This window comes from Tripterygium wilfordii, chromosome 22, assembly GCF_013401445.1.
Source record: "Tripterygium wilfordii isolate XIE 37 chromosome 22, ASM1340144v1, whole genome shotgun sequence".
Classification (NCBI taxonomy): Eukaryota; Viridiplantae; Streptophyta; class Magnoliopsida; order Celastrales; family Celastraceae; genus Tripterygium; species Tripterygium wilfordii.
Genome location: NC_052253.1, coordinates 6661621 through 6673355, shown reverse-complemented (window position 1 = coordinate 6673355; position 11735 = coordinate 6661621). Strand labels below are relative to the sequence as shown.

At 34.4% G+C, this 11735-nt stretch overlaps 1 protein-coding gene across 1 annotated transcript; it reads right to left on the bottom strand.

The window, feature by feature from the left end:
- Positions 1-6718: 6718 nt before the first annotated feature.
- LOC119990472 (transcription factor HHO6-like) lies at positions 6719-9556 on the bottom strand. Its single transcript, XM_038836405.1, has 5 exons — positions 9078-9556; positions 8575-8798; positions 8028-8406; positions 7449-7525; positions 6719-7271 (listed from the first exon to the last, which is right to left on the bottom strand). The coding sequence occupies exons 1-5, from the start codon at positions 9289-9291 to the stop codon at positions 6990-6992; spliced, it is 1176 nt and encodes a 391-aa protein (XP_038692333.1). The 5' UTR covers positions 9292-9556; the 3' UTR covers positions 6719-6989.
- Positions 9557-11735: the final 2179 nt, after the last annotated feature.

Sequence of the window (11735 nt, the reverse complement as noted above, 5' to 3'; positions counted from 1 at the left end):
CGTCCCGAACACCTCCCAACCCTTGACTGTTTGAGGCGTTCGAGACCGTTGGTACAAACACTTCCCAACACCTCCCAACCCAACACACCCCAACCCAACGCCTCCCAACACTCTAAACAGGCAAGCCCTAAAAGGTTCATCTACGTCAAATAATGCTAATATTTTGATTGTATAGTTTTACAGTTTCAAAACATAGAGAATTAAGAAAATGAGTCAAATTATTTGATTGTATAATGTTACATTTTCAAAACAGTAATATTGAAACTGTAACTGTATGATCTCAGATCTATACGATATACCACCGCTGATAGACATTAAAAGGTCACTACCCTCGTTATATATCAGTCCATGTTAGTCCATGTTACTGTAACATTATAACTATACGATTTCATATCTAAACTCAGTGCATCTCAAATTACGATCTCAGATCTCATATTATATCTCAGATATAAGAAGATGAAGAATAAGAAAACGAAGAAGATAATGGTGGAGGTGCGACGGTGGTAAAGGTGTGACGGTGGAGATGGACGATGGCGGAGGTAGAAGCGGATAGTGGCAGTGGTGTAGGCGGACGGTGGCAGTGGAGGAGGCAAAGGTGAAAATGGAGGGGAGATTTCTTAGATCTAGCTATTCTTACGTCTATGCCTATTGAAGAAAAATGACAAATATGAGAATATGAAATTATTAATTTTTTAAATGAGGCACCTATGTGGAAAAGAGATTTTCAGGTGGACCTATGTGTCCATAAGTTGTCAAAATGGTACTTATGTGGCATTTGCTATACAAATTTCTCCGGTGCAAATTATCCTATGTTATCTTAAATAAATTTATTATAAATAAAAAATGTATATTGTTGGTCCTTCACCTTGGCCATTAGAGTGTGTTTAGATTGAGAGATTTTGGAGAAGGGAACAAAAGGAAGGGAATGAAACAGAATGGAAGGCATAATATTTTTCTCTCTCATGTTTGAAGTTGTGTCAAAATAAGTGTCGGCAAGTCTACTTTTGTCATCAACTGGTGTGCAGAATGAGAAAAACTCTACACACTTTGAAATGGACACCAAGGCACTAGTATAATAAGTTTGACTAATTTATGAGGAAGAATAAGTGCAACAAGCCGACGATAGATCACTGTGTTTTCAGCAAGAATTTACTAGATGAAAATATCAGTATAGACAGCAGGTAAGAAAGAGAGATCCTTAGCAATAGAGTGAGTTTTTGAGAAGAAAAAGAGAACCAATTTGTGAGGCATATATCCACAAATTATAGTTATACAATTATCGTATAGTGTGAGAGATCCACCTACGGGTGACATTTGTAATCCCATTGATATAGTGAAAGTTTTCTAAGTGACCTACGGGTCTTGTAATTTTTACCTCTTTAAGGGTTTTTCATACTAAATCCTAATGTTATTTATGTTCTCAAAATTATTTATCCTAATAGTTACCTTATGCAAATGGGATAGGTTGAGAAAGTGACCCAAAATTTTAATTTAGAGTCGGGCTTTGGTCTGAAACCTTAGGCTCAGGCTCGAGCTCGATGCGGTTCATTCAACACAATAATTTTTATTATAATTTTAAAAAACGTTCATTCTCGGGTTGGGTTTGGACAAAAAATAGGTCTAAAGCGCCTAACCATACAAATTTGGGTAGTCTGGTATTGAAAAAAAATAGTGACATCTCATTTTCCTCACTTTTTGATCAATATATTTTTATAATAAATAATAAATATCAATGATTTTTAATCAAATATTATCTTTTTTGTTGAATAAAAAGTAAAATTAATTAATGAAAATTCGTGAGAAACCTGAATGATTCTAAGCCGTTGGATGCAAAGCGTGTGACATATATTTTTTTTAAACATCTAATGGTTGAGTACAATGATTCAAGGATCAAAATCTTACTACTTTCCATTAATTATTTTTAAATTTTTTAAAGAAATACTTTATACCTCAAAAATCAAAAGTGAGAAAGAGTATGGAATGGCAAATTGCTACATATTTTTTTAACAATAACTCAAAAAAGTTTCTGAAACCCCGTCTAGCTCGTATTTATTTACCTCTACCCTACCATCAATTTAGTTCTTCAACTCTGGTATAATAGTCAATAAATGCAATTTTTTTTTTAATCTCAAATATTTTGACTAAACCCAATTCATTCATTCGAAATTTGTCCCAAACCTTATCTGCTTCAACTATTTAATCTCAATCCCATCGTTATTCCACGTTTGGTAGATATTGTAATTTTATCCAATTGGGCTTCAATTGCGTCTATTAAATATAATAACTTATTCACCCAACATTATGACTTTATGACTCACCCACCATGGTCAACAATTCAGTTCATTACACAATTTTTTACGGTTAACCAATATTTCTTCAAAGAAAAAATTATCGAGACTCCCAATTTATGATTCTTATTTTACTCTCAATACATGTGAAGTGTTGCATGTTATGGGGACCTAACATATTTGTTTATAATCAATGATTGTCATACATGACACAAGAGATTGGGGGTTTGTAACCAGGGGCGGAGGTATGTGTACACTAAAAGGGGCAATTGTCCCCTTACATTTTTGAAAAATACTCTTACGCCATTCATATTTGGTATTATGCCTCTTTAAAATATAATTTTTTGTAACCCTGCCCTCTTACTTTTTTAAAAAATATCCTATATATACTACCAATATTTTCAAATTATATCCCATTTAAAAAATGTTTTCCCAACCCAAACACTCTCTCTATATATTTTCATGGGCCATTTTTAGATCACACTTTCTAAATTATGTAAGGAATTATCACATAGAAAGTCAAAGAATCGAGAACCACGAGTAGCTCAGATGATACTCATGTGTGTGGTATCTCATAGAGGTCTTGAGTTCAAACCTCTCCTATCCCCTTCCCCTGTAATCAAAAGTAAAAGTCAAAGAACTATAATTACGTAATGAGCTCATATGAATCATGTTAAAACAACACTTCGCAACAAAAAAAAAAAAGGGTAAATAGTCTTAAAAAATTTTCGAGCACGCTGCCCCGGATCCTTACAAATTTTTTTTTGCCCCATATACCAAAAATCCTAACTCTGCCCCTGTTTGTAACATTGCCTCTTCTTCATATACTTGTTCTATGTAGTCTGCCTCTTTTAATATTAAGAGAATTAGTGATAAGTCCCTCCACTAAAAGTTTTGTTCCAATAAGGACACTCCAATAAGTTTTGTTTCATAAGATCCATAAAGTTAAAAAAATATTCATAAAGGACAAAAAGTTATAAATATTTATTTTATTGATAGAAATACTCTCATCTTCCCCATTTGACACCCAAATAGAATATTCCTTTTCCGATGACTATTCTGACCAGCTAATGGGCGGGGATGGTGCACCTAGGTATGGGTTACACTCCCGTGGTGCTTGCTTGTGGCGGCAAAGTGTCTGGTGGCCGGATCAGACACTTTTCTTCACGGTTGGCCGCGACTTCAAGGTCAAAATCCAATGGAATCAATAGTTGATGGCTGGGGATTGATCATGGTGCTTCATTTTGGTTGGTCGGCGGCCTTGATCGGTGATTGAACAACGGTGGTCTACCATTCCCACGAATATAGTAATTCGTTATCCTTTTCGACCTGCACATGTTGATATGTTATCTATTTCTAATATATAATATATGTTTCTTATAGATATCTTATTTTTATAGTGGAGAATGAAAATTATGTGTATTAGATGTGAGAAGTTGAGAAACCATGATAGAAAGACATGTAATACTGTCATCTTATTTTTTTGGATTTTATGATTGTATTCATGAACATATTATGATAGATAATGAAGTTCTGGATTGTTGAATATCTATGTTATTTGTAAAATTTTAGGCAGGTGAAACTGATTTGGTTTAATTTTGTTATGTTTTTTTAGACATTTCATTTGACAATTTATGACAGATGAAACATATAATATTTTGGGGAAACAGATAATATTTTGGCAGATCCAAAACTGATGACATATAAACAGATCCATCATAAACGGAATCAAAAGAAAAAAATACAAAAAGGAAGAAAGATTATGCGTCTTATCATATGTAATTTCAGCATATACAAAACATATATAATATTAGCAGCTCTAAAACAGATAAAATATCAGATATGGTGATGACAATCGAATGATGAATTTTTCATTTTCGTTCTCTATTTCTCTCTCTAGATCAAGAGTTCTGCTTTACAGATCTGTCTTTGTCCCAAGTGAAGGAAGAAGAAGAAACCTCAATTTTTAGTCGCAAGAAAGAAGAAGAATAAACGTCTATCTATGTCGCAAGTAAAGGAAAAAAGAGAGAAGAAGCAGCGAATGAAGAAGAGAGGAGCGCCAATCAAGGAAGAAGAAAGTGGAAGAAAGAAGAAGAGTATTTGTTGCATAAAAGAAAAAAGTGGAAGGAAGAAGAAGAAGAATAAGAAAGAAGAATGTATATATGTAAGGACATTTAACTCACTTAATATCATTTGTGCTTTTCTCTAAACCTTTTTCCGATTTATCTTTATTGGAGTACAAATGTTTTATTTTGTCATTCTATCTAAGTTTTCCTTTAATATTTTGCTTTTTCAATTTTAGAAGTTTCCTAACAATACCAAACCTATCAAGAAGGGATCCTCATCTCTTAGTCCTTAGCTGGTCTTTGAAGGAATCTTCAATAGGAAATTGATTTTTAGTGGGACCCGTTTAGATTTTATTTTTTATTTTAATTCAAGCAGCCATGTCATTTTCCAATTGGCTTAACAAGGTTTCATATATTCTATTACCTAAATCTTCTAATGAAAGAAACAGAATATAGTCTTTGGATTTGAAAACCCAAAAACAAATATAAATAATATATAATTTTTTAGAGGTTTCATCATTTCCACACCAAACAATTCATACCATATATATATTTAAAGTGGAACTATCAATGTGGGTCTCCTTTATAATATATGTTGTCTACAATATTCTTGTCTCTACTATTTTGCTTGTGAGGGTGATTGTTTTGTCATGTACCCCTAGATAAGGATTACACTTGATTGTATTTTTTAAGTGGGGTATGACTTGGTAACTTGAAAGAAAAAAAGTTTTGGACTTTTCTTTTCAATCAATTTGACCAATTAGGGAGTTTTGTTTGGAGACTACAAAATTGGGTCAAGTCGTTCAACACCTACAAATTTGTCTTTCTTTTTTTCCCCTAAGAAGTCATAATTTTTTTTTGGTAACCAAGAACAAGTCCTTTCACGTTTGCTCTTTGAATATCTGATATCGATCTAAACTCAGATTGAGAAAGACACCATGCAAGCTTTCCCTTTAGATATCGATATGGGTCTAGAATTCTCTACCTGGCGACAAGGTAAGTTGGACCAAAGTCTAGTATATGGCCACGAGGGTATTATTTCTAGTGAGAATCGAATTCAGGACCTCTCGATTCCATACAATTAAGTTATTACCCATATGGTTAGTAGTAAATCTCTCTTAAACAAAATATCAGCATCATTCAATTTTATTTTTTTTTAAAAAAAAACCCACCTAATGTTTCACAATGGAATCATTTTTTTCCCATTACTTGATTGAGGAGATATGGAATCTAGAATTTGGTGGGGTGTCAAAATCATGTTTGCTCAGATTTTTCTTTTAAGCCAAACAGACCTATAGGAATGATAACCTGAGTCCCCTGAAATGCATGTGGAAGAATAATGTCAACTGCATTTATGTACACATTGATTGAGATTGGACATTATCCCAAGGAATATATAGAAAAATACCTTAGAGCACTTACAATGGTGCAAATTTTGTTGAGCCAACAAAATTGTATGAGATTTTATATTTTGTTGATGTGGTTATATTGGGATAGGTGTTTTGTTGATGTGGCTGTATTAGGAAATGGTGTTTTGGTGTAGTTTTGTTGTGGATAACATGAAGACATGAGCTATTGTTGGCCTCCTCCATGTTGAGTGAGAAAAAATAATGTATATGAATTTGTGTTTTGCTGATGTGATTGTATTGAGAGACGTGTTTAGTTTGACTTTTTGTGTAATAGAGGTGAAACCCAAAAATGATTCTTGTTGGCTCAGCAACACTTGCACAATTGCAAGTTGCACAATTGCAAGTGCTCTTATCCTGTCATTTTATAGTATTGATCAAACACTACTGTCACCAACCACTATGAACACAACATTCATGTAATTATCAATGTCTCTGTCCATCCCTGATAATCAAATACTAACCCTGACCCTAAACCTCCCTCAGTAACTATGATGCCCCCCCCCCCCCCCCCCCCTCATTGCAATGGGATGTGTCTATTTATCTTTCTCCTAAATCGAAATGAAAAAGGATCCTATAGTATTGAAATGACAAAAGGATCTTATAGTGTCAAGGATTGGACTAGAAGACCAAAACGGCCTCTTAACGCCTTCTTATTAGTTGAGTATTATTATTATATTCAAGAACCTAACATGCCATTATTAGACATCAGAAGACCTAAATGGCAGCATCACAAAAACAAAGAGATTGTTATCTTCAAGCAACTGTATGTGAAAGTGTATGTTGCAGTTTTGCCATACTTTGAACTTTGAAGGGTCAGTAAAACCAGAAGATATGGCTTGAAACGTGTAATACCAGTAAATTTAGTTGGAAAAGCTTGACAGAAATAGGTATCTGAAGGAAGAAATCTTCAGAGAATGACTCATATCAAGACCATAAATTTAATGAGAAACAGAAGAGTTCTCCAACAAGTAATTCAATGGAAAATAATTAATAGCATTGGTCCTTCCATTAAAAAACATGGATCATCATTCTCTATATATAGTTCTTATATCAATGCCGATGAAACAAAAAAAACTCAAATTCATGAAGGAAAGCTAATCCTGCAAATTTTCACATCCTCACTCACTCTCTCTTGCTCTCTCCTTTTATATAATATGTATAGTTTCTCTAGTCACATAATCCTGCCATGTATACTCATATCTGCAAAAAAATCATGTGAATGAACTCTATAGTACATCAACTTTTCCGGATTTGTGAGCATTAGATCTCCAGCTATAGCTCTCATATTTTTCATCTTCCTCATCTTCCATGCTGTCCCCTTCAGTGGAGTTTCTGGTGTTCATAGCAAGCTGGAGGGGACCTTCGGGAGAACCCGACTGTGAAACCTTTGAGGAGTCACCACACTGGTCTTGTTGGGGCATCCATAAACCTCCCAAAACAACTACGGATTGGTTTGCAGAACCAGTTGAACCAGTGGATGACACTCTTTGAGAATGAAGACGGAATTTCTGTAATGGAGTAAAATTTCAGTAAATCATTACCAGAAAGACAATAATTTCGAAAAGAACACACATTTTTTTAGAAAAGAATGAAGCTAAAACGACTTGCTAAAACAAGATATGCTTCGGATATTTAGTACAACAAGAATAGAGGAGGTGGTGGAAAACTAAGAAGTAAGAACCTACCTGTAAATGACTCTTGACCTCATCATTGGTCAAGCCATCAACTTGCATAAGTTCTCGAATCTGCTTTGGAGTAGCCGCTACAGAGAACCCGTAAAATTCATGTTAGATTTTGACAGTAATAGTAAATTGAAAAGTTCAACAGCAGCTAATTATCCAAAAGGTTCATTAATTCAAAGTTTAACTTTACCAGCAAATTCATTAACAATACAATTCTTTTAATTTCTCATCCCCTCTGCATTCTAACCAAACAACAGGAAGAACTCCACACTATATTTATCAACACAGAGGAAAACACTACAAGGCATCAAAAACATCTCATTTGCATTCTAACCAAACAACAGGAAGAACTCCACACTATACTCATCAGCACAGAGGAAAACACTACAAGGCATCAAAAACCTCTCATCTGTATTCTGCACATTCCACTAATAGTAACCACTTTCTATTAGCACAAGACACATACATCAACAACTAAGCACGTTCATATTACGCAAGATCCCAATTCTTCTATTAGAAAATTAAAAAGAAAGATACTGACATTAAACTTTCTTTTAAATGAATTTAGTTTCATTGACTAACCATGTGATCCCCCAAGTTGCTGCAAGGCACTGACAAACCGGCGATGCAACTCAGGTGACCAGCACCTCCTTTGCTTCCTAGAGGTCTGCTGCTGTGGTGTTTGTGGTCCATTTTGTGAATTTTTCTGCAGATAGGGGGCGGAAGAGGTGATCGTTCTGTTACAATCAACTCTTGTCCCCAAAGAACCTGACTCCTCTCTGGGACTCTTGATTCCTGGGGTTAACAGAGAAAGCCCTTGTATTGGCAATTCCTCCTTACCATCCTCCTTACTAATCATACCATTGCATGTCTTAAACGACATAAATGACCTTGCAGCTCCCCTGTTCTTACACCCATCAAATGGATCGTCTTTTGCAAAAGGACTCCCTCCCTTGCTTCTCTGTTACAAATCAAATAGCTGATAGATAAGTTTCTCCATTTCATCGAGTCAGATCAGTTCAACTGTTAGAAAAATATGAAGTCATGAAATAAATTGGTCTAAAACTTTTGTCAAATTTGATTATATTTTAGTTGCCTTCTTTGCTTGCTTAATTAGTTGCATAAATACCTTAGATTCTGATTTGGGATTCTCTTTGGGGTCACTGATATCAGGGTTCCAGAGCTGAACAGAGCTCATCCAGTTTTTCTTGTCTTTGGAGTCCTTTTCCCTTTTGATTGCAATATCAGGTTGCTCATCAGTGCTATCCTTCTTCAACGGAATAAACTCTTCTAATACTGGTCGGAGATTTGTTGCAGTACATTGTATTGACTCCTCCTTCAAAGTAAAAATTGCTGCAACCACAACCATATAACAATCAAAAACACACACTAAAATAAGTACAACAACACAACCTCCCATGATCAGAATCATCTAGCACCAACAAAATCTATCAAACAAACAAACAAGCAAAAGAAACCATTGATCAGAAACGTAAAAAAAAAACAACCAAGCAACCCGTTTGTCAAAACTTCTATGAGAAACAAACCCATCAGTCTAAATCAATCACCTCAGAACACCCATTACATATAATCAAAATTTTTTGCATTTAATCTTCATTTAGAAGAACCAACCATCATTCAAGAGAAGCATGCAAAGAGGGAGCTCGCGCTTAAACGCATCGATCTTCTTCATTTCTTCCTCCAATCCCTTGACAAATTCATCAAGCCTCGACACCTTGTCCGAAACGTTTCCGATCACCGATACCTCCTTTAGGAAATCACTGATCGTTTTGGGTACAAAAGTGGGTCTGAAATCCAAGCTCAGTTCCGGTGGAAGCGACCCCATTTGCAATAGATCCTTAATTCCTCCCGTCTATCTCTCTCTCAGACCCAGATTCTTCTCCTTCCTTAATTTCCTCTTCTTGTAGGTAATAATCAAACAATCTGAACTGTGAAAAAACGAAACAAGGGACTAGAGCAAGACGAAGAGATCTGCATATATAGAGAAATAGACAGATATATAAATATATGTGTGTGTACAGTGAGGCAGGCAAGAAGTGATTGGGGGAGAAAAAGCAGGGTTTTTTTTCTTCTTCTTTTGTTTAGGAATAGTGAATGAGAAACGCCAAGATTCGGTTTGTGGTTTTCGGGTTATAAAAATCAATCTCGTGTCACCGCATATTTTATCTCTTCAATTTGGATAAATTCAATTATTTCCTTTTCTAGGGGGAAAATATTAATACCACTTCTTTGTTGATTTAAGTAAGCAAAGATTTATCAACGAGAGGTTGTTCGGTTGACAATCGACTGGGTTAGACATATATATACTCAATATTCGATTCTAACGACAAACATATTTCTCTGTGGTATTTCAAAAAACAAAAAGTAAGTAAAGATTTTAGAGAACTATGAATAGTTCAGATGAAACTCATGTGTATGGTATCTCATAAAATTCTCCAGGTTCGAGTCTCCCCCAACTCCCTACCCTATAATCAAAAGTAAGCAAAGATTTTTATATATGTTGTCGTTGAAATGAATTGGAAAAGTTTAGTTATGTTTATTCCATTTGGTCCAAAAAAAAACAATAAGCATGCAATTTATCATTTCATCAGGTAGGAGACTTCTATGCGTACAGATCTGAGGGTCCGAGTTTACATCTATATCGAATGTTTAAATGGTAAACTTGTATGGTGTAGTTTTTGATTAAAAAAAAGTATTTCAATTTTTAATAGAAAGATTCAATTTGTCATATTGATTTCTTATGATTTATCAAAAGAATTGGAGATAGAAGTTAAACTCCAATGTGTAACCGTATATATATTTATTACAAGTAATATAAATTTCGTCCATGAATGAATGATGATTTAAAACCATTTCCTTTCAACTTTCAAGGAAAGAAAAAAAGAAAGAAAGTGGATCGAAATGACTTTTCCCATTTGAGTCTTTAAGTAATAATTTTAGTTAGAGAATGCTACAAAATTCCAAATGGGGAAAAAATAAAATATCTTGAATGGATCAATTTGACTAACAACAAAAGAACCCCTCTTGTCAATATTTAAGTGATAAAGAGTTATTTATAGTCAAATAAAGGGAGAAGTACTTAATCTCATAGAATTACCATATTCTTCTTCTTCTTCAATGGCTTTTAGGCCAAGAAGAAATAGCTAATTTCCTAATTTTTCCTTTACAAAAACAAGTAGGCCGCCAAGATGGCATGTGACCAAGGCATGTCTACACTCATTGGGATTCTTACACGTGTACCATATATATATACACACCATTGATTTGAAACATGTAAGACCCAAAACAGTGGATTCCACTTGTTATCTCTCTCATCCACACCATTAAAAAGTGACCTTTATTTTACACCTTTACTTGACAACCTTATGTGCGAATTCATATATATATATATATATATATATACACTACCTTTTGTATAACCTTTGCCTTCACACATTCTATTGATATGGGATTCTTATGTGCTCATATATATTTCACAGGGAATCACCGTCTTTGACCTTATTTAGTGGATCACAATAGAGAGAATTTGATCTCTTTTGTTGTTTTTTTGGCAAAAAGATACTTTTCGTCCCTCAATTATGAGGCAAGTTTCATTTTTGTCCCTAGACATTTTTTTCTCCCATTTGCATCCCTCAACTATTGAAAAGTATCATTTTCGTCCTTTCAAGTGAGATTGAGGTTGGAAAAAATCTGATCTGAAGAACAATATGAAGCCACGTAGGATTTTTCAATGGCCAAATTTATTCGAGGGATAAACATGATACTTTCCCATAGTTGGGGGACAAAAAGGGAAAAAAAGAAGCTAAGGGATGAAAATGAAACATGATCAATAGTTGCGGGATGAAAAGTACTCTTTTATCTTGTTTTTTCGTATATAAAATCCAATCTCTTATTAGTGGATCTCATCTAAGGCAACTAGGGTTTCTTTTGCACCATACGTAATCCAAGGGTGATTAGGGAATATTGCTTCTTGTAATAACATCTACCTCCAAATAAATATCAGCCGTTGATTAAAATATATGTCTGTTCATTATAAATTGAAACGTGTTCCACGAGATGGAGGCATGTAAATTACATGGAAGGCCTTTTGGTGGTTGCTGCTATGCATAAATATCTTTAACCTTTTGAAGGCTTGCTTTTAAACTTGGTTTGGACTTTGGAGGTATTAGGTTTAGCAATATATGTTAGGATGTTGGCTGGTGTTGAGGATTTTTTTTTATAATGGAGAATGATATTGTACAAATTTATCTTTAAATATTTGATATGAAT

Bases quoted from the DNA above. Each gene is read 5' to 3' on its own strand.
- LOC119990472 (XM_038836405.1), bottom strand. From the start codon at position 9,291: ATGGGGTCGCTTCCACCGGAACTGAGCTTGGATTTCAGACCCACTTTT. The intron at 8,799-9,077 runs GTTGGTTCTTCT...TTGTGGTTGCAG, and splicing joins CATGCTTCTCTTGAATGATG to CAATTTTTACTTTGAAGGAG. The intron at 7,526-8,027 runs GTTAGTCAATGA...GGTTCTCTGTAG, and splicing joins GCAACTTGGGGGATCACATG to CGGCTACTCCAAAGCAGATT.